Source organism: Mercenaria mercenaria, chromosome 2 (genome assembly GCF_021730395.1).
Source record: "Mercenaria mercenaria strain notata chromosome 2, MADL_Memer_1, whole genome shotgun sequence".
NCBI classification, from domain to species: domain Eukaryota; kingdom Metazoa; phylum Mollusca; class Bivalvia; order Venerida; family Veneridae; genus Mercenaria; species Mercenaria mercenaria.
The window spans coordinates 76,791,895-76,816,031 of record NC_069362.1 but is presented as its reverse complement, the minus strand read 5'-3'; the positions used below and the strand labels follow the sequence as shown (position 1 = coordinate 76,816,031).

At 36.2% G+C, this 24,137-nt stretch overlaps 2 protein-coding genes across 2 annotated transcripts in view; both read left to right on the top strand.

Annotated features, from left to right (window-relative positions):
• The first annotated feature begins 739 nt into the window (after nt 1-739).
• Nucleotides 740-2,324, top strand: LOC128549612 (uncharacterized). Its single transcript, XM_053526682.1, has 2 exons — nt 740-885; nt 1,523-2,324. Exons 1-2 carry the CDS (start codon nt 740-742, stop codon nt 2,322-2,324), a joined length of 948 nt encoding a protein of 315 aa, XP_053382657.1.
• Nucleotides 2,325-2,364: 40 nt separating this feature from the next.
• The window catches only part of LOC128549611 (uncharacterized), a 41,623-nt gene continuing 19,850 nt past the window's right edge, over nt 2,365-24,137 (top strand). The window contains exons 1-3 of the mRNA XM_053526673.1: nt 2,365-3,159; nt 3,759-3,811; nt 4,886-4,976. Of these exons, the coding sequence (XP_053382648.1) occupies nt 2,365-3,159; nt 3,759-3,811; nt 4,886-4,976 (939 nt within the window). The remainder of the gene's footprint in view (nt 3,160-3,758; nt 3,812-4,885; nt 4,977-24,137) is intronic.

Here is a 24,137-nt window from a genome sequence, read left to right as displayed (position 1 = left end):
TAAATAATAACAATACGTGTTATAACATAAACATTTGTGAGGATTTGCGTATTGTTGCTTTGGATATTGTTTATAGACGTCTTATCTAGCCTTCTACAATTCTTTTACATTTCTTTGTTTATTTTGTTTGGTTTAACGTCACACCGAGACAATCATAGGTCATGGCAAATTTCAGCTTTGATGGTAGAAAAAAGAACCCAGGTGACCTTTCGTGCATTTTTCCTTCACGGGCGGGCACCTGGGTAGAACTATCGGCCTTCTGTAAGCCAGATGAAAGGCCCCTCTTTACGTGCAGCCCGGATATATTTCAAACCAGGCCCGTAATTTTACGATATGAATTCTAAATAGAACAAAATGGCTGCCTCATCGCTCAAGTCAGACTATTGTAAATCAAAATATAGAAAGTAAAATTGTAATGGAGCCGAGGCACGCTGGCGAAGACGCGATCAGTGGCGTAGCTACCCGTACGCAAAAATGCAGTTGCGTACACATCGTCTAAAAAAATGAAAAAAATAAAAAGTCCAAAAATGGAATAAAAATGATAGGGGGGTTGGGGTGTAGGGTAAATTGTCCGAAGATAATGCCAAAGGATTAGATAGAGTACCTAGAGGAATTAGATGTAAACTAATTCATTTATAAATCCAAAAATAATGCCAATGTCTCGAAGTGTCAAACACTATCCCTTGCAAGTACTATCCTTTACGCACTTGAAAACTTTGAGGCGCGCGCGTTTTTCAAAATGGAGGCTGCTTCAGCATCCGCTGTAAACAATGGTCCACCGTATCCGGATATATTAGCAGATAATTCAGACTCTACAGATGAGGTGAAATACAACATTTTGACTTCTAAATGGAACTGTGTCCATTTGTTTGACTTCCCTTCAAGGTAAAACTAGACTCTAGCTCTATATTTCTGTAAATAATGTTTTATGATTTACCGATATTCGATAGATCTATTTAATGTTTAAAACTAGATGGAACACGTATTTGTAGATTGCAATAGATTCAGTATATCATTAATCAGTACACAATATTTACGTATATTAATTAATCTTTAACGAACTTTCATTATATAAAAAAATAAATGGAAAGAGCATCTGGTTTCACGTATTGAACCAAATATTACGATATTGTATGGAATTTACATCAAGTTCCGTGGTGTAGGGGTTGTAACCCCGCTTTAACATGCAAGAGGTCCGGGTTCGAATCTCCGATTTTGCTTAAATATTTTTTTTTTCGTATTTCAATAATTCAATCATTTTTCAATATTGTATGAATTTCATTTTTTGAAATCAATAAATCTGGAAAGCAAAAATTCGGCCTTATCTATTGTTTTGAAACAATCGGTAAAATAATCTAAGGCCAGTGCAGTACGTTTTTTTGGGTGTTATTTTTTAAATGTATTGAATGAAAAATTGTGGCCCCCATATATTCCTTTAAATCTTTAGCATAACCGCGCTCAATGGGGGAATACCAGATATATATTTCATCAAGTTATTTGTTGTTTTTTTTGTTTTTTTCAGGATAATCGGAAACTCATTAAGAAAAGCAAACTCAACTTGGTTTATTAAAAACACGTGGCTGAGATATTCAGCTTCAAAAGATAGTGTGTACTGCGCACCGTGCCGGCTATTCGGGCCGCAGAGTGGATCATCAAAGGACAAGACGTTTGGAAGTACTCCTGTTTCCGATGGGAGCAACATGGGTAAATTAATAAATAGGCACTCATCTAATGCATGCCATGATAGTTCTTTAATTGCAGCCGACAATTTCCTGAAGATAATGGAAGGTGCAGATAAAAGCATTGTCTGTAAATTGTCCAGTTCATATAACGCTATTGTATCTAAGAACAGAGATATTCTTGAATGCATTATCGATACAATCATACTATGCGGAAGCCAAAATTTAGCAATTCGCGGTCATGAAAATGATGATAGTAACTTCACGGCTTTGTTAAGGTATCGAGCCAAGGACAATTCATTGCTTACAGAACACTTATCTAATAAGAATGCTAAGACGAAATATACTTCTCCGAAAATACAAAATGAAATTATACAAATATGTGGTGACCTGATAGTCGACGATATTGTAAAGGCATGTAATGCTGCACCATGTTATGGTTTCATGGCAGACGAAGCTACAGACGCGTCCACTATGGAACAAATGGCTCTTTGTGTGCGATTTTACGATAAAAACGAACAGAGAATCAGAGAAGAATTTCTGGGATTTGCAGAGTGTAAGTCTACTACAGGTGAAGCGCTTACGGAGTCATTCCTTCATAATTTACAAGAAATGACGGAGCGGCCAATATTTGGGGAAATATAGAGGGGTCCAAGCGGGAATTCGAGAAGTTGTTCCTGGAGCAATGTACACTCATTGTAAAGCCCACAACTTAAATTTGTCAATTATTCACACATGTAAAGAGCCCTTAGTGAGAAATGTTATGAATACGCTGCAAGAAATAGCGTTTGCGTTTGAGTATTCAGCAAAACGACTTAAAGTATTTAAGGACGTATTGGAAAATGATCTTGAGGCAAAGGAACAAATGAAAAGACGTCAGAAGCTGAAACCATTATGTGAAACGCGATGGGCTTCACGTTCTGAAGCATTATACACGTTCAAATCGGCATTTTCTGTATCCCACTCAACTCTCGGACAGTTGGCCACAGAACTTGGAGATTCAAAGGCTAGAGCGTATCAATGTTCTATTGAGAAGTTTGATTTTATTGTGACATTGGTTACGACCGAACATGTTTTATCAGGTCTTGTTGGTCTGTCTAATCTGCTCCAAAAGAAGGAATGTGATTTGTTAGCTGCCGCAGACGAGTCAAAAGTTGTTACTAAACAGCTTCAGAATGAAAGGAATGATCCTGACGTTTGGGATGCTTTATACGACAGTGCAGTCGACTTGGCTGCTACTATCGGCGTCCAGCAATCCATGCCTAGACATGGTGGTGCCCAACAACATAGGCCAAACGCACCTGCTCCTTCGGCATATTGGAAATACAACATGTATTTGCCATTCATGGATCATCTTCTAGTGGAGTTAGATATAAGGTTACCATCAGCTGAGCCTAGGTTCCAAGCACAATATTTGATCCCGAAGCAAGCTCACCTTCTTACACAGGAAATAGCGGAAGGCATCTACAATATCTATCAGGTATTATTTAATCAATATCATTACAAATCAAATAAATGAATAAAACATGTGAACATATCCACTTTGCGTCCCCATTCCATCCTTTTATTTAAAAAACGATTGCATATCTGGTTATTTTGGCTCTTCGTTTAGTGAATTCGATCTCCACCAATGCTACAGTCTTCGTAAAAATTGATCTTAGACATTGCGTCTTATAGTCATTGGGCCCCTGCTATTGTTTCAAGTGGGATGTCAGTTACTGAGGACAAAAACACTTGAATATATAAAGGTAACCTAATTAGCTGAAATAAAACACTATCGATCAATGCTCCTCGTTAAATATGTTCATCCGCCCCCGTGGTTGAGTGGTTAAGGTCCCTGACTTGTAATCACAGTATTCACACTACCTCTCACTGATTTCAGATCAATCACATCAAGAGTCATGGGTTCGAATACCGGAAATCCCCGTCTGGTATGCAAGAAACGTTGTTATATGACCTATGCCGTCGACACGAACTAAACACTATCAAACAAACATATTGTACACATCTTTAAATGCGTTTTAGAATTTTAACAGATACATATTTAAAAAAATAATACTAATAAGTTCTTTTTTGCAGGATGATCTTCCCGTGGAGAAAAACTTGAGATCAGACGATGGAGAACACGCTGGGTTGGAAATAATGTGGCCCCGTCCGACATCACCAAAACACTGAACAGTAGGCCTATAAACATGGACCTTTATCCCAACGTTTATACAATTCTGAACGTGTTTGCTCGCATGCCAGTGTCAACTGCTACAGCTGAACGATCATTTAGCACCATGCGTCGGGTGAAGACTTACCTCAGGAGCACTATGACAACTGACAGGCTTTCAGGTTTAGGGCTCCTGAACATTTACAGAGAAAAACAACTATGTTCAAAGAAAGTACTTGACATATTTTCCCAGAAAAAAGATAGGAAATGGGATTTCATATTCAATGAAAATGAGTAGAGTCTGCATCTTGAATGGGGTTTAACGCTTTCCTCAAAACTATACGTTAATATGTTAGTACTGTACACTATAAATCAATAAAATTGCAAATTGATTTTGACTAAACTTGAAATTTAATTAAGATGTATGAGTCAATATTACATAAATCTGACTCATAAGAATCGGTTTAAAATCACTTTAAAATGCACCATTGGCCATCCTCATTTCAAAAAATTTTTAGGCGCGGGGGGGGGGGGGGGGGGCATGCCCCCGGACCTCCCTAGATCGTTCGCACCTTCGGTGCTCATACCCTTTTGCGTACACATTATTTTTCTCTAGCTACGCCACTGGCGATACTACCATGGCGATTAATGATATACAATCAGCGCTCGTTGTGTCAAAATTAAGAACATTTACATTTTGATAAATTCAGACCATGCAATTCTGCGCATTTACTTGTAGAGGCAACCCGTTACGTTTTATTAATAAATAAGAATGTTTCTACGCATAAAACGTATATCTACGGTGTCATGTTTACGACACAAATTATCTCTTAAACTCTTTTCCTCGCGTGAACACATGTACCTGTGAATATTTTATACGTAGATTCGTTACACATTGCCTTGTAACAGAACAATCCAGCCATCTTCGTACCAAGTTCCGTTTGATAATGTACCAACTCTTATGCAATGTCCAAGGTATCATACCTCTAAATTTTATATAAATGTTTCTTTATACCTCTTAATTTTATATAAATATTTCTTTAACTATCAGAAATGAAAAAAGGAGCACTGAACCTAATGACGACGTGTCGGATCTCACGAGGCGCCGAGTGCGATCCGGCAAGGCAAAATCCACGGCAACCGTATACAACATCCCAAATTTACTACGGTTATAATGACCATTTTATTATATGCCTCTACCTATCTAATGTGTGCCTTTCTTTTTGTCATTATTAATTTTTACATACACAAAGTAATATACAAAATTCAATGTTTTACATATATTTTTGAATTGCTGAACAAAATGAAATTGATATCTCAACCTTATTATTTTACAGCAAAATATTGGAATCGTGCGTTGCTTACAGAGTAAAGAAGAAAGGTAATACAAACATAAGGAAAGTATAGTAAAAAAAAGGTGACAGCGTTTTCTTAAAATTCCATTCTGAGCATTGTCAGTGCAATGGTGTACGCACTTTCTGTTAAATATTCCATTTGGCATCATGCGTAGTAAAATTATTCTTATTTTGTGCCATTTTTGTTTGAGTAGTTTTATTTCTGATACTTTATAATTAGGAATTTGCAATATTTGGTTTGTATTTATGTTAGACATGTTTGGTCATTATTGATATGAAATTTACAATATCATTTGTCTTTCCAGTACATACTAGACCAAAACCTATTATTCTATAGTCAAGTTGTATGTTTATATTGTTGTCATGTAAGAAATGTGTGAAGTCTGACCAGAATGCTTGACTTACTTGCCGTTCCAAGAAAAAGTTAATGGTGTAGTTTTATTTGGTTTTATCGCTTTGTGTCAACGCTTTGGTCCGAGTACCCCGTATAAACCTTTCCGGTACTTTGTGAAACTTGTGTTAAATTAGTCGGTATAGTGTACCTGCCGAAGAGGTTAATACTTTTTTTTTGTCTGAGGAAGTTGAATTAAAGATTCATCGATTTGTAGTAACCTTTTAAAGTCTGAAACTTATACTAAAGAATGACAAAGCTTGTTTTTCATAACTTTCTCCGCAGTAGATTAATTTTATACTTACGAAATTTTGCAGAGCGGTTTAAATAGTCAGAATGCACTTTCGTACTAAATTGCATTACAATCTGTGGTACTTTAACTTTAACTTTAACAATGGCAGAGTAAAATGAACATTTAGCATTTAAAAGCCCAAGTGTAAGACGTTAAATGTTGATGAATACGGGAACTGGATACAAAGTTATCATTTTAGAGGAATACATTTTGTATTATATCTTTCTATATGATTGACTCAATGCAAGAAATATTTTAATTTTTCTTATAAGTATTTGTTTGTTTGTTTTTGATTTAACGCCGTTTTTCAACAGTATTTCAATTATATGTATATATTAAATGATTAATTATTCGCCCATTAACCGGCTGCTTTATATAGAAGCAGACTACATATATGTTAATGTAGGGATAATACACGTTTTTTTGTGTATTAACGTCTTCAGAAGCCCGCGGGATTGTTTGTGACCGAGACCGAAGGTCGAGGTCACAAACATATCACAAGGGCTTCTGCAGATGTTAATACACAAACAAACGTGTATTGTCGCTATTCTTGCATAAAAATATATTTCACGACGATTTATGTATTGTTTTCATACGTGATGACTTGACGATTCCGGTACATTTTTTATTTACCATTCCAGTTGTTCTTGGAAACGGTAAACATGTTTTAAATATCCGTATCCAGGGCCCGGAAATAAACAACGCTATCAAAAGCACCTCCTGAAGGTTTTTAAGCGATTTTTTATCTCTCATTATTACAAACATAAAATTACCAATAATTGTTCATATCATTTCACAATTTGGTGGACTCGATCACAATTTCAAGAATAATAACTTTGCATTCGAGTTATATTGTACGGACACGCAGTTGGAGTACGGATAAGTACGAACGTAGTGTCAAGTTTCCAAGCTGTTTATATAAATTTTTCAAGAAATTAGATAAAAACATACCGACTGATACTTACCAAAATCATAAATATAATACCTAAAAACGAACAATAGCACAAGTTACACGCGATACTTATTTATTCACAGTTATTTACAATAACTGAACAGACGCTTTGTAAAGGGAGTGAACTCTATGAGAAGCTAGGGCGTACATTGATGGGGGCAGTACGTTTTGGGGTTGGAAACAGATACAGCTAAACATACTATGGATTACATTGTATTTATAATGCTACAAGATGAGGTTGTTAAGGAAGAAACAAGACGCAGATGCCAAATATCAGTGTGCGTAAAAATACATACATATATCCCTGGCAAAGCATTTCAAAAATAAAAATCGGGTATTAACAGCACGTGAATTGCCTTGTTTGCACACGATTTTTCTTCCGTTAATACATGGGCGGATCCAGTGAAAAAAGTAGTTTTTATGCAAGAATGTGTTTTCTTTTTCCAATTTGTTACATCTCTCACACCGTTTAGAAGTGTGCAGATATTTATAACTGAAAGTCTTTGCTGATGTACAAGGCTAGTCTTGATGACATATCTGAAAACCATGTTGCAGCAGCTGACACGTATATATGAAAGACAAAGGTTGAATTTCTTTTCAGGATTACCTTGAAAATGGAATATGAATGCTGCATGCGTCAACTATTTTAGTTGACTTAAAACCGAAATATCATTACCCATAATTTGGGAGTAATCGCATTGTATATCGTACCACAGCTAATGCTGTGAAAAAATCTGTGATGACAGTAAACATTAGTATTCATAGTTATGTTTCTACAAACACCGACGAATGTTTTATTAAGAAAGGACAAAGGTTTTGAGCTTTAGTGCCAGTGCATAGAAGTTATGTCTTTACGGTAGCCGAATGCAAAAGACGATATCATATATAGGCATCGGAGAGACTGAGACAAACAGTTTGGTAATCTACTGAGGCAGTAGGAGAGGTCCAGTTTGCAGCGTTATTGGCGAAGTACAGCCAAGATATCTTGGTTATATCTATATCATAATTGAATGCTATATATGATAGCATACAGACGCTGAGCATTTAGGAGTCAGGTCAAACATAATGAGTTACAGCTTCAATTCAGAAGACATAGACACGTATGTTGTTGAAAGACATCGTCTGACGGGAACTTCAGCAAACAGATCAATTAAGTATAACACATCCAGCCTATAGAGTTTAAGCTGAAAATCATTAGTTGTAACACTGAGTGATCTGCCTGATCCCTAAAATTATTGAGCCTGCTATTCAAATCATTTACAAGTCATTGTTACACACGTCATGTAGGCGAGGTAGCCAGAGGAGAATTCTGTATCGGTCTCACTAGCTCTACGTTTTAACAAAGGACATTCAACATAGTTTGTCGGCTAGTCACCGTAGCTATTGGACCAATTTCATCGTTCAAGATATAAAAGGCATAGGCTCATATAACTCTTATCTTGACAAAGGTGTAAAGGATTTTGAACACTTAAAAGTATAGAGTAAAATCAAAATATCAAACTAGTCTTTCCCTCCAAATTTACATTTTGAATAAAATTTTAATAAGTTGTTAGTTTAATAGCCGATTAAAATTTCTTCAAATGCGCCAACACGCCGGAATGAAATGGCAGAAATCAGCCATGTTGTATTTTAATTCGTTTCAAAATAAAGACGATAAATTAATTTCTTTTCTGTAAGTAAGTCAGAATCCAAACGAAAAACACATTTTGTTATTGTTTTATACTAAACTCTTTCCGTGTTCCTTTATGTTTCCGTACTTAAAAATGACGAGGTCCTTCAGTCTGTGACCCATTTCAGGCTACCAATTAGAACTGGATCTACGAGCTATATTTTGGTATCAAGCAATTTGGTTGAACAGACGGCAGCTAATGGTTTCTCGTGTAAGCCATGCTATTTTCTTTCCATTTTTGACAGCTATTTAGTTAGAGATGTCTACAGTATAGTTTCCGGCTATGTGTTCTTTAGGCATGGCTTGTTCAGTTAATTTTTGTCTTTTCCAGTGTGTTGCTTTTAAAACGGTATTATTTTGAGTTTGCTAACTTTTAATGATCCCATTGAAGACGAGGCACTGCTTGCAATAAACTTGACAACTTTTTGTATATGTAAATGTATAAGTGCCGCGATTAAAGATTCTTGAATCAATAATAATGAATTTGACTTAATTCACGAGTTTAATAACTATTGAAATAACAATTATTATTATTATTATTATTATTAATGTTGTTGTTGCTGTTGTTGTTATAGAGACTTTATATTACGAGTAAGTAATTAAAACAAAAGACTATTCAAACAACATGTCCGATAGCTTGATAACAGACCTATTTGTTAAATACAGTACCGACATAGTTAAATGACTGACAGATGTAAGGGAATTGATGGGATGGGTAAGGCCTTTCCATATGCATGATCCAAAGGAGATAAATTTCTCACGAAATCGGTCTTTTTTCTGTCTACGGATATAGATTTGAATATCATAAGATGAATACAAATTTCAAAAAGAGAATCTGATGATAAAATGAAAATATCTATTACATAAGTACAAATATATATTCATTACTTTAAAAATCAAACAACTTTTTAATGATGTTTTTCTTTGTATACTAAATTCTGTTTGACTTTTTCGTCTGTCTGCAAGAAATACCCATTCGATTTCGTTTAAACATTCTTGAATAGATATTGATCTTGTTAATTAAAATCAGTTACAGCTCTAGCAGCTTCGTAATATAATCTTTCTAAAGTTTCTTTCTTATAGTGGGCACAATAAGCCCATAACAACGAGGCGTAGACGTGGACATAGGCATGGACGTAGGTATGATATGTATATGATTGAACTTTAATTTGACAAATAATGATTTATGTGAATTTAGTCTACTAAACGTTAAGCTGATTTTTTTGTTTGTAAACACAAAATTCGCATACGCATGGATATTGGTCAACCTGCTCCACCGGTATTTTAAGCAAAACAGCATCCCCTGTGTACGAGATATCTCATTTCCTTTGGCACGCAGTGCATAATAACCATTCGTTTTGGCCTCCGTCATCATTGAGGCATCCCGGACACGGAGACGTCCCTTCGTAATGATCATCGGTCTCGGCGTACTGAGGGACATCTGCGTCGGAGTCAGATAACGACTCGTCCAGCTGTCGCTTCTTTGGTTTTTTATTTTTGCTCAAGTCTCTCAATGTCTTCAACCTTTTTTGTGCTCTTTTCTCACCTGCTTCTTTCATTGTTTTTTTTTCAGCGCGCTCTTATTTCTTCACCTCTTTTTCCTCTTTCCTCCTCTTCTTTGCTTTTTTCTCTGCACGTTTTTTATTTTCCTTTTAGTATAGTTTATACTAATTTGTTTTAGCTCGATTGTGATGAAAGCTTCAAGCTATTGGAACCACTCTCGAGTCCGCTTCCTGGAAAACCAGTACTGGTGTCATATGAGAAGTCATAGTTGTGACCCCAGTGGGGCTCGAACTCCCGACCCCTGGATTGAGCGGCCAACACCTTATCAACTAGACCACCGCTCCCTTTCTTTTAACATGTTAAATGCTACAGATCCAGACAAAGCCTTTGGCAGTTTCTGTCTGATATTATTTACTTTCTTTTTGGCTGGAATCTCCAGGACATTCCGAAGAGCAAGTAATGGTGACATGTAACTTTCTTTGTTGAGCTAGGGGTCTGGGTCTTGCACGTGACATGGTAAACATTTATGCCAAGTTGTTTCAAATCACTTCATGGATGACTGAGTTATATACCGGACACGAAAAAGATCCTATTAACCTTTGACTTCTAAGTATGACATTGACCTTGGAGCTAGGGATCTGGGTCTTACGCATGAAATGTCGTCTAATTAAGGTTAATGTTATGCCAAGCTATTTTAAAATCCCTTCATGGATGGCAGACTTACAGCCCGGACAAGAATTTACAAAGTTACGGTCGGACGGACGGACGGACAGTGCGATTTTAATATGCCCACATTCGGGGACATAAAAATCAAAGAACTTACTGTAGTGTAAATAAAATGTTATTTGCTGAAACATCTTTTAAGGATGTAGTGGAGTTATTAATAAATAAATAAAAACCTATAATTATCAAATGTTTTTGTTAAAATTCACGAAATAAATATATGCATAATAACTTAATAATGACATATGGTTTAATTTGTGCACTAGTCAGTAGTGTACATGCATTTACAACAGCTACTATGTTTTGCACGGAATGTCAAGGGTCAGAGGGGTAGGTAGACTGGCTGTACTCATCACTATAACCCGGCGCTGAGTTAACAAACTGTAGGGAATCTAAAGTGGTAGTATATTAATGGCATGCAAGCGTCACAGCTGCGCTGGATCAAGCAGGTAAGTTGGTGACAGCTGGGCTGGGCGTCGCAGGAACAGCTTCAGTTTCAAGAGGGTCGGGTGCCTCGGTTTTTTCTTTCTTCGTGCAATCTTAAAGGGTTAAGCCTGGATATGTCTACATTATTTGGACACACCGGAAAAAGACCACAACTCTGGAAACTGTGGATAGCATTCTTTAGTTTGGCAACTCTCAACCAAGCTGTTTTCAAGACCGCAGGAAAATATCGCTTCGTAAACGCCTGTCCCATGTTTGCTAAGTGCTATTCCTCCACTTCTTTTTTCCAAGCAGACTTCATGAGTTCAAAAATCCTACATCACATGGTTTAGTACGTGTGTAGCGGTAGAGAATAATTGTCGTGATAGTACGTAGCTGCTTTTAGCGACATATGTATTGAGTGTCCATCTACGTACACGATAACAGGCTTTTGTATACATTTCTCAATAACGGACGTGTTAAGATGTTTTAGGAATACAACGAACAATTCAATCACTGTCCATTCATTCGTTTGACGGTTTGCCGTAAATGATCTCAGAAAAGTCTTGGATGCCGCAGTCTTGAAACCGCACACCCAGAGAATATGATGAGAGGCAGAATATTGATTTTATCACAGTCGCATTAAAACAAACTATGACCTTGAGCTGTTGCTTCGTAACTTGGTACACATGTCTTGCGATTTTTTCAGCAAGGGCTTATCCGGTATTCACACAAAGCGGAAACCCACTCGTCATCATTGAAACAACGCCGTGTACCGTTGACCATATTCATCCAGTCGGTCACCTCTTGGTGAAGATAAAGTTGCCGACCATAAAACCAGTCATTGATCATGCTCTTATTATCACAGCTCGTTGGTTACCGAGAGTCACGACCGTCCTTTGTGAGATTTCTTGGTGCCGTTTTGTGAAACCGTAAAACCGTATTTCCAAGGAAAGTTATTCTTAAATGGCGTTGAGCGTTTATCATGGTCTAGAACTTTCTTAACTTCATGAAGAAGCTCACTCTTTTTCAAGTGATAACCGACACTGGCCATTACCTTACAGTACTCCTCAAGACTAAGTTCTTCAGCTTTTTTCACCAGTGTACTTCTACCTGGTGTTGAACCAAGCTTGTACCTCCCAGACAGTTTATATACCAGGGTAGTGCACGGAACGTTAGCGAAGCTTTCTCCATGGACATACTACCGGACTTGACCATATGCACTTCAACCTCTAGCTTAGATAGAGAGTATTTTCGATTTTTCGACGCAAGTATGTTTATCTGCAAATTTCAAAAGGTTTTGGTTAGATAATATATTTCTTAATTAAATTCGCATTTATAGTAATATCTTTACATCTTTTGGTTATATATGAGTTGTTTTGTATTGAAAATCAACTGCTAAAATGCTCATATATAACTGATGTGAGATAGGTCAGTTTTGTTACTGATTTTTGTCGGCTAATTCCGACACCATTCTATTATGTGTCAAGCTTAGATAAAATAGGAGTAAGTAATATTTAAAAAAAACATGAAATGATGCTATTACTAACGTCAGGAATTCGAGATGGAACGAAATATCAAGTTCAACCAGTTGTCTACGTATCTCATTTACAGTCCTCTCTTACGGATTCTTGTAAGAAGGGTTTTCATACGTAGGAAAAGTTTGGTCAATGAACGCCGACGATTTTTTTTTAAAGAAAGTGTCCCGGGAGCACAGAGCAATAAGTGATGCCATACAGATACGTAATAAACCTGTATGTTATTAAAGAATGATTATGTCGGAATTGTTCCAATACTGGTATTACCCTTGATTACACATTATATATTGACAAAAAATAAAAGAGGTCCGAGGGCTGAGTCCTAAGGAACCCGACTATGTAGACATTGTGACTCTGAAAAAAAAAAGAAGTTCAGACGATACTTTTGAGTTTTTATTTGTACTGACAGCTAACGTTGTTTGATAACTTTCAATTTCAAATTCACCAGCAGCTGCCCAGGTTGAATAGATTTATTCATGGTCGGGTAATGGGTGGAGCTTACATGCCTAATCATAGCTGACTGAACTTTTGTATGTTACCAAGAAACTTAGGAGACAAAATAATTCATGTTTTCAAAATTGAGACAAACAATATTTTCGTTAAATAGATATCAAATTGATACAGTGAAAGACTGCTGGCTTGAAAAAACATTATTTTTGTTTAACAATTATAGTGTGTTTACCATAATGGAAAGCCAAAGCAAAAATGACTGTTCTTATATTTCAATATCGGTTTAACGGTTTGTCTGGTCGTCACTACTTTTATATGTTGTCAGGGGCATACCTGGTTGATTTTGACCTGTACGCCAGATAGACGAGCAGCATAACTATGAACCAAGCAGCGATGCTGCGAGTATTGTGTAGGTGAGAGGGAGAGTCCTGATTGGATTGTGTAAGGGTATTCTAGTTTTTGTTGTTATCGTTTTTGAAATCATCGATATGTTTAATTTCCATGCATAACTTCTGCATCCACATTTTGACAGGTTTTTGATAATACATTGCGAATGTGTCAGGTTTTATTAAACAATCATTGACGTATCTTCTCACACGAAAATAAACATTCTAGATAACGTAAACAACATCTCATTTTTGCAAACGAAAACTCAAACTGCCTAAATTGCTTTGGTATTTCGGTATCCTGATCTGGATGTAGATTGATAGATTGAATTACACATCGATATTGACGTTAAATGATATATTAAGCGCAAGCTTTCTTTTACTTGAGACCTCTGATGACTCAAGCATTTTTGTTCTCCCTTTGCATGCTTGAATACCAGTTTTTACTTGGGGCTTCTATGGCCGAGTGGTTAAGGTCGCTAACTTCGAATCACTTGCACCTCACCGATGTGGGTTCGAGCCTAACTCGGGGCGTTGAATTCTTCATATGAGGAAACCAAGCTGGCTTACGGAAGGTGGTTGATTCTACCCGGGTGTCCGCCCGTGATAAAATGATGAAAGGAGGAGCAGCTGGAAACAAAACAAAACTAAATGAAATACTGTAAATAGGACCAGCTTGCTTTCATCAATAACATTGTTTCTTTGTAAACAATATATGATTTAGAACGAAGAAACATATGCCCATTCCTGGGCGGTGCCAACAGCGTTTATGCTTCTATGTAAGGCGGGCCTATTTGGCGATGTGTGGCTCTGGCTGTATTTGCTGTTCCTTATGCTTCCAAGGTATCTACCCTTACCTTTTTCAAGATAATTACATGAACAAATAAATCTATTTCAAAAACGAACTTGGTAAATCTCATGCAGATGAAATTGTTAAACGAAGAACTTGAATTAGCCGCCTAACTCCCTTTAGGCTTTACATTTTATTGCATTTCTTTACACTTTAAACTTTTTCATTTTTCCGGTGTCGAACACAGGCGTATCGGCGTATGCCCAGGTACGCCCTGTTTGTATATATTTGAGTGTATATCTGCTCGCTGTAGGTGGAATAACACTAGGTGAAAGTTCAAAGATAATAGAGCTTGAGATTCCATATTTGTACGGGTAAGAGCACATATATGATTTGATACCTTATCTCAGTTAACGTCTCAGGTGTCTCACGTTATTAACGTCTCATCATCTCACGTAATTGACGTCTCAGCTGTCTTACGTTTAAACGTCACAGCTGTCTCGCATGATTAACGTCCCGGATGTCTCGCATGATTAACGTCCCAACTGTCTCGCATGATTAACGTCCCGGATGTCTCGCATGATTAACGTCCCGGATGTCTCGCATGATTAACGTCCCAGCTGTCTCGCATGATTAACGTCCCGGATGTCTCGCATGATTAACGTCCCAGCTGTCTCGCATGATTAACGTCCCAGCTGTCTCGCATGATTAACGTCCCGGATGTCTCGCATGATTAACGTCCCAGCTGTCTCGCATGATTAACGTCCCGGATGTCTCGCATGATTAACGTCCCGGGTGTCTCGCATGATTAACGTCCCGGATGTCTCGCATGATTAACGTCCAAGCTGTCTCGCATGATTAACGTCCCGGATGTCTTGCATGATTAACGTCCAAGCTGTCTCGCATGATTAACGTCCCGGATGTCTCATGTCATTAACGTCCAAGGTGTCTTATGTTATTAATGTCAGGTGTATCTCACGTAATAAACGTCCCAAGTATCTCGCATTATAAATGTCTCAGGTTTCTCACGTTATAAACGTCTCAGGTGTCTCACGTTGAAACGTCTCAGGTGTCTCACGTATTTAACGTCTCAGGTGTCTCACGTAATTAACGTCTCATCTTTTCACGTAATTGACATCTCAGCTGTCTTACGTTTAAACGTCTCAGCTGTCTCGCGTAATTAACGTCTCAGGTGTCTCACATTGAAATGCCTCAGGTGTCTCACGTATTTACGTATTTAACGTCTCAGGTGTCCCACGTAATTAACGTCTCAGGTGTCTCAAGTTATTAACGTTGAGGGTGTCTCACATTATCAGGTTTCTCACGTTATTAACGTCCCGGATGTCTGGTATCATTAACATCTCAAATGGCTTACGTTATTTACGTCTCCGGTGTCCCGCTGTATATACGTCTCAGATGTTTCACGACATTAACGTATCAGGTGTCACGTGATAACATCTCAACATTCTCAGGATTGGTATCATCACAACATTTGTACTTACAAAACATAAGTGTTAATTGTAAAACGTTTACAATAATGTATTGCAAGTAGCTCATTTAAATCAGTTCGCTGTAAACATTCGTTATTAAGTGAAAGAATTTACTAAGTTAATATCTTATACAAATAAAAGCGAGAGGCAGTCGAATATCTACCTACAGCAAACTCGAATCCAATTTACTGGCAAAACATGTCGCATTTTAAGCCTTTATTACGGCTGAACAACATTTGAATACTGTAATACTGTGATAATTAACTTACAAGCAGTAATTATTTATCTATTTAATGAGCGGCGAACGATCCAGGAAACACGACGATCCTGAACAACAATTTATAAACACAGTATTTGGAAATTTAGTAAGTGCTCATATCTTTAATGTAGGTTTACTATGATAAGTTTAAAGCAGCCAAGCCCATTTTCGAGTTATAATTGCATAAATACAAATTTTGTGGAGTACTTTTCCTCCCAACACATGGTCCCCATCCTTTTCACGTGTAAACCGGTGCTAAGGAGCGTGAGGTTCCTGAGAATTAAACCGAGGCTGGGTCGAGTTTTACGAACAAGTCCAATACATATATTCTGAAAGATTATATTAGCTATCACAACAGCAATCTTTAAGAGTCATGAGCTGTTACAATTTCTGGTCTTTTTGGGATTGTTACGTCCTTCAGTTTTACTGTTACGAAGTTCCGCTTAAGCCGGTGCTAGTTGGCATTAGAGGTATTGCAGAGTTCATTACTGCTCATGAAGATACTAAATAAAACCAAGTCTGCTATTCATTTGCTTGATTGTTAGTAATGCCTTCAAAGGATCCTTTCCGTTCTATTGTATATCTGTATTCTTCTCAACGCATTAATGAATTTTTATCTATTAGTAAAACGCTGATGAAATGAAAAAAGATATTAAAACACTTAAGTGTTATGATAATATCTATCTCTACACCATATCATCTAAATGATCTCTCGTAAAGCCCTTCAGGTTGTGCTATATTAGCATAATGAGAGGCTGCTTAATAATAGAAATAGTTATTTTTAATCACGATTTCTGCACATGTCGGTTAAAATCGAATTGTCCTGGTTTGATTTGAATATAACGGCTTCTAACTGAGCGTTTTTTCAGGGATGGATTGACTAGCTTCAAGTAAAATCAATTTTTATGTATTTAAAACTTAATTTTGTTATACAAATATCCTTTCAAAAATATAAACTTGCGGTAAAATAGGTACGGTAAAGTGTGTGAAAGCGCTTATATATAATAGCGTTTTAACTAGAATTCAAGTTTTTAAACCAGGAAGTACTAAATGCAAGTTATAACATGAAATAACACGATACATGCAATCAGGAATTCTCACAATACATACAAACAAGAGCTCACACGATACATACAACCAGGAACTCTCAACAACACATACAAGCATGACCTCACACGATACATACAACCAGGAACTCTCACAATACATACAAGCATGACCTCACACGATACATACAACCAGGAACTCTCACAATACATACAAGCATGACCTCACACGATACATACAACCAGGAACTCTCACAATACATACAAGCATGACCTCACACGATACATACAACCAGGAACTCTCACAATACATACAAGCATGACCTCACACGATACATACAACCAGGAACTCTCACAATACATACAAGCATGACCTCACACGATACATACAACCAGAAACTCTCAAAATACATACAAGCAAGAGCTCACACGATACATACAACCAGGAACTCTCACAATGCATACAAGCAAGAGCTCACATGATACAGACAACCAGGAACTCACACGATACATACAAACAGAAACCCATACGTTACATACAAACAGAAACTTACACAATACAAAAGACAGGAACTCATACGACAGATACAAGCATAAACTCACACGATATATATGTTACAGGCATTTTCTGAATTTAGGCATTTTATGTAATGCCTGAACCGTTTAGGCATTTTGTAAAATGACTGCGTGTTTTAGTCGTTTTACAAAATGACTGAATTTTCAAGGCATTTTGCAGAATGCCTGAAAATGTTTGTAGGCATTTTGTAAATTGCCTTATTGAGATAAAATATAAAAAAAAAACACAGTATATTAAACTTGAGTGTTTATTTACACACATTTCTTCACCTTTGGATACTGTGCTAAAGAGTCACTTATTTTTACATGACAAATTAAGATGACACCTGCTATTACAAAGCTGTCCTGATTTCCGACACAAACATCGTTTAGTGTTACACCGAGACTTTATATTTGTACTACATCAGGAGCTCACAAGATACATACAAGCAGGACATACTCACGATACATACAAGCAAAAACTTATACGTTAGATACAAGCAGGAACTCACACAATACAAAAAGCAGGAACTCACACAACAGATACAAGCATGAACTCACACGATACACACAAACAAAAACTCATACGTTACACACAAGCAGGACCTCACACAATACACACAAGCAGGACCTCACATGATATACACAAGCAGGAACTCACAAGATACATACAAGCAGGACATACACATGATACATACAAGCAGAAACTCATACGATACAAACAATCAGGAACTCACACGATATATACAAGCATTAACTCACACAATAGATACAAGCAGGACCTCACACGATACATACAAGCATGAACTCACACAATAGAAACATGGAGGAACTCACACAATAGATACAAGCATGAACTCACACAATAGATACAAGCATGAACTCACACAATATATACAAGCAATAACTCTCACAATATATACAAGCATGAACTCAAACAATAGATACAAGCATGAACTCACACAATAGAGACAAACAAACAGGAACCCACACGATATATAAAAGCTTTAGAAACTCATACGTTACATACAAGCAGAAACGCACACGATATATACAAGTATGGACTTACACAATAGATACAAAAAGCAGGAACTCACACGATAGATACAAGCATAAACACACACGAGACATACAAACATGAACTAACACGGTAGATACAAGTAGTAACTCACACGATAGATACAGGCAGAAACTCACACGATACATGCAGGCAGGAACCCACAGACAGATACAAGCAGAAACTCACACGGTACATACAAGCAAGAACCCTCACGATAGATACAAAAAGAAACTCACACGATACGTACAAGCTAGAATTCACACGATACATATAAGCAAGAATTCACACGATACATACAAGCAGGACACACGTACTACACATACAATCAAGAACTCACAGAATACATACAATCAATCAAGAACTCACACAATGCATACAATCAAGAACTCACACGATACATACAATCAATAACTCACACAATACACGCAATCAAGAACTCACACGATACATGCAATCAAGAACTCACACGATACATACAATCAAGAACTCACACGATACATACAATCAAGAACTCACAGAATACATACAATCAATCAAGAACTAACACAATACATACAATCAAGAACTCACACGATACATCCAATCAAGAACTCACACAATAATACAATCAAGAACTCACACTATACATACAGTCAATAACTCACACAATAATACAATAAAGAACTCACACGATACCACGATACATACAATCAAGAACTCACACTATAAAACAATCAAAAACTCACACAGAAATACAATCAAGAACTCACACGATACCGCGATATATACAATCAAAAACTCTCACGATACATACAATCAAGAACTCACACGATACCGCGATACATACAATCAAGAACTCTCACGATACAAACAATCAAGAACTCACATGATACGATACATACAATCAAGAACTCACACGATACCGCGATACATACAATCAAGAACTCTCACGATACATACAATCAAGAAATCTCACGATACAAACAATCAAGAACTCACACGATACATACAAGCAGGAACTCACACAATACAAACAATCAAGAACTCACACAATAGATACAATCAAGAACTCACACGATACTTACTGTAATGTATTATTTTGTAAAAATATTGATAACACTTCTCGAAATGTACCCTATTGGAAAACATTACTATTTAATTTAGACAGCACAACACAATGCTGATATTCAGACATGACTAAGTTTACAGAACTGAGGTTCTGAAATAATCTTAAAAGTAAAATTACCTCACCAACATAATGGTTGAAAATAAAACAATTAACAACAGCTTGTATAATGAGACAACGTTCTATATATGCTCGTTTGAGATATACATTTGTACTTTACAGAAAACGATTTCTTTTTTCTATCAGTCAAAGTACTGAAGAACATTATGTGCAGTTTAGAGGAAGAATTGAAATAATGTCAACTAATGATCACTGAAGGAAATTGTTGATTACATTGTCTGGAATTTATAATCTTATTTTGAATATTCGACAGGCAAAATGAAGATATCCTAGGTAGTGAACTGAATTCTTTATCTAACCAGACGACATAGTCGTTCTAATAAAAAAAAACTACACAAAGCTGGAAACTAATGGAACTGATGGAACTGATTCCGCTCAAAATAAACTGTCAACAAAAATGAAGGCTGTCAAGCTGTTCATGTAAACAAAGAGCATCAACCTGTGGTCGCTATCTGTGCCACTAATGAATCAATAATATTTCATTGATATAAATAGCATAGTCCCTCCTTCAGTCTTTCCATAACAATAGACACTCCATTCTACAGCAGCTCCTGTATCCCCCACTTCATGTATTTAAAAAAATGATGAACGACATTGTTACAAGGATTTATTTCAAACATCGTGCAAATTATTGAAGCTGTAGACAGGACTATTTTTGTGCGTGTGAAGTGTCACAACCACTGTATGTTGTACTAGTTTCAACCTATAATTATCACTCTACATATGAGAGAAGAATGTGAATTGAATCACATAATTACTATCAAAGTCATCAAAATAAGGACACTGCGAGCTATCATAAGCCTAGTGAAATTTAAAACGCAGTTAATGGTGGCAAAATATCTCTTTCTCTAATCTCCCTTTTAGCCATATAAATTATAATAATAATAATAGCGAAAATAAGAAGAGTATTTTTCTCAAAAATAAATAAATACGTATATCTGAAACTGATATCTTAATGTTGCTATTTAACAGTTACGAGAATATGTCACGTAATTTCACAATAGGGACACGAAGAATAATTCCGAAGCAGCAACAGATATGAATCAAGATCCATATTGCGGTTGTTTGAACTGTGATCATGTCGCCAACGCCTCAGGCATTGTAAGTACGTTGCTAGAATTAAGATTATTAGTTTCTGAACATTCATATATGTCTTTAAATGTATTTTTTAATGTTGCAATTCCTTCGTTTCAAAGTTTCTATCTTTGATAGTTTTATTTCCATATTTATATGTGGAACAACGTCACGAAGTCCCAAAATTGGGACAACTACTGCATCATTTGATGCACTTTATAACTATTTTCTATTAGTCACATGTTTCTCTCCCGTACACTTACTCATTTTCAGTGGATGTTTTAGGGCTTTTTTATTTTACTTTCGCTATGTATTATGTCACTTTCTGACATGCTACGGCGACGGAAGCTTCTCAGAGCATGATATTAATCTCAGTTTTGCATACAATAAGTGCATACCATAAGCATAATATCCAAAAACTATCGCCATCATATATTTCTTCCGCCGTAGGAAAGTCCAACTGTGATGGCCTACCGTGAAAGTTGTCAACTGCGTTTCGCATAAATTGTACGTATTTTAAATAACAACACAGAACTATTATCAATTATACTAAACATGAAGTATATACCAAAAATATGCAGTGCTTACAGAAGCTTATGATGATTTATTAGAATTTCTTTTGACACTTTTCCAATGTCTGCCGATTTGATAAGAGCGGAGATTAGAACAAAAATAGAAGACAGGTTCTATTCTGAAATCCATATCCTCTCAGGATCTGAAAAAAAGGAGATCATGAAAATAGCATGATACCAAATACGGTTTATGATATGCCATGGCACGTAAAAACCCAGACTAAAAAAGGCATTGATCCTATATTTTTATTGATCAAAAGTACGCTGCGGTATTTAGGTTTCCGAAATGTCAGTTTTCGAAATGCATTGACCGAAATCAACAACGCATTGTTTAATGTTGTAGATAACTTGGTTATCCCATCAAATTAATGTTTGCGTTTCTTTTCACTAGTTTTGTTAAACGGCTCCGTCTTGAAAAAAAAACTATTTAAACAATTGATTCCATCTCCTGCAAATATTACCTGTATACTGTAAATATGCTTACCTTCTGGCATTATTTGACGAGTGTGTATAATTACAATGCTAATTTTTAAGATAATGTAAAAACTCTCTTGCAAAAGATATAAAATCTTTCATGATAGTGACAAGATTTAGAGCTTATACTGGAAACTATGAAACTTAAATGAAAATGACGACAGTAACAATTATTATGGTGATCAAAGTAATAGTAATGAAACAATGATAAAAGTGGTGACGACGAAGATGATAATAATAAAGATAGATGAAATTTTGATAAAAATGATGATGATGATGAAGATTATGATGATTAAAATCAAGACAATGAAACAGTTAAGAATAATGACGCATTTGATGGTTATGAAACTAACGGCGATGATAAACATTACTCTACGGTGTTAATGATGTTTGTGAATATGATAGTAATGACGTCGAAAAAATACCAAAACACAATCATTTCGCGATCCTTACTATTTCATAGTCACCTTCTCGCTACCATAATTATGCCAAGAAAATCTTTCCTGTTGTCTTGCTACTATTTTGAGGCGTAGCAGAGCGTCTTACCTTATTGAATCTACCTTTTATCAGTGAACAATACGGACTACTATCATTGAACTTGATAATTTGTCGTTTAGGCTAAAAATGAAAGTAATAGAAGAGTAAACAGCTTTCACAAATTGAGCGCACAAATATAACACCGTGAATTATCAGATTAATGACATAAAAGACAAGAAAAAAATATCAAACAGGGAAAGGCACCTTCAAAAAAATGCAGCCTCCTCATACCACAACCTAGCATGCACTCACACACAAAGCAAACGCACGAGGACATAACGAACACATAAAGCAACAGTGGAGCATCTTCTTGGAACGGACAGTGGCAAAACACCATTGGGGAGAGCTTAAACTGTTTTATGGTGCACCTAACCTCACTATCCCCACCATGTTCCAAAGTCACAGTACAGTGTAAATAAAAATTATCCCCTAACACTCGCAAAGGCAACAGAAGGCATGTTATATAAAACACAAAAATGCTTTTATGAATCTATATAAAAAGCAACTCTTAGGAACCAAAAACGCATGTACTCAATGTCTCAGCAGAAGACATAGCAACAACGGAAACAGGTCAGAAGACAGAAATCCAATTAGCTCAGTCCCGGTGGTTCTCCAAATACTTCATTATCTCTTTTAATAAAACGTTTTATAACTTTACTAAATACAATGACCCAAAATCATGTTCATTAATAAATCCTTTTCATCAAGTTACCATTAATCGAGCTATATATTTTTAAAATGATGTTTCAGATAAAATCTGTCATATCTGCATCTAATAGAAACAAAGCTTTACAGTTGTAAGTTGAGTGCTGCCAGTAATCAATTTGAAATAGTGTTGATTGTCAGACAAAGGTACCAGTTAGAGAGTAACCATGCCATATGAATACATGCACACGTGATACTCTCATATTACTGTTAAAGAAATCGTTTTGTTTTTATTTTCACGGTGTAGGAATCCTGAGTATCTGTAAAATTAGAAATATAACATCTACGGTTCAATTTGTTTCAGCGCATGGACATTTTTAAAAAGTTTTATGTCGTCTTTTTATAGGTTACTTTGTCAGATTTTGTTGCTGACTGTTGTATAATTTCCATAAAACTGACTGAACTCTCGCGTAATTTCAACTAATACGTTTTATCCAGTCGAAACCTGATGTCAAATACCAAACACGAAAGTTATTTTTCAACGTGACAGCAGAGACCTCTGTCATTATAACTGATGTGTTCAAAGCTAGTATATTATTTTGTCTAAATTTGAACACACATACATAAATATGTATGGAGTTAATAAGTCTGCTGACTTTCAGTGTTAACACGAAATAATTTTCAGTGAAAATATAACTTGTATGTCAAGTATATAGAATTCAGCGATGATTTACAGCAAACTTACAATTGTTATCTTGGTCATGTTCTATGCTTCGTGCATATCTTTTTATTATTTTGATTAATTTAGTGTTTCTTCCAGAAAGTTCCTTGTACCGTAGTTTAGTTACAGTTATCAAGTAATTTAATTACCCCAAAATGTCACGTACAACTAAT

What these genes read in the sequence shown, in the direction of transcription:
- LOC128549612 (XM_053526682.1), top strand. Translation starts at nt 740, where the DNA reads ATGGAGGCTGCTTCAGCATCCGCTGTAAACAATGGTCCACCGTATCCG. An exon ending in TTGTTTGACTTCCCTTCAAG is followed by an intron (nt 886 to 1,522) that starts GTAAAACTAGAC and finishes TGTTTTTTTCAG; the next exon opens with GATAATCGGAAACTCATTAA.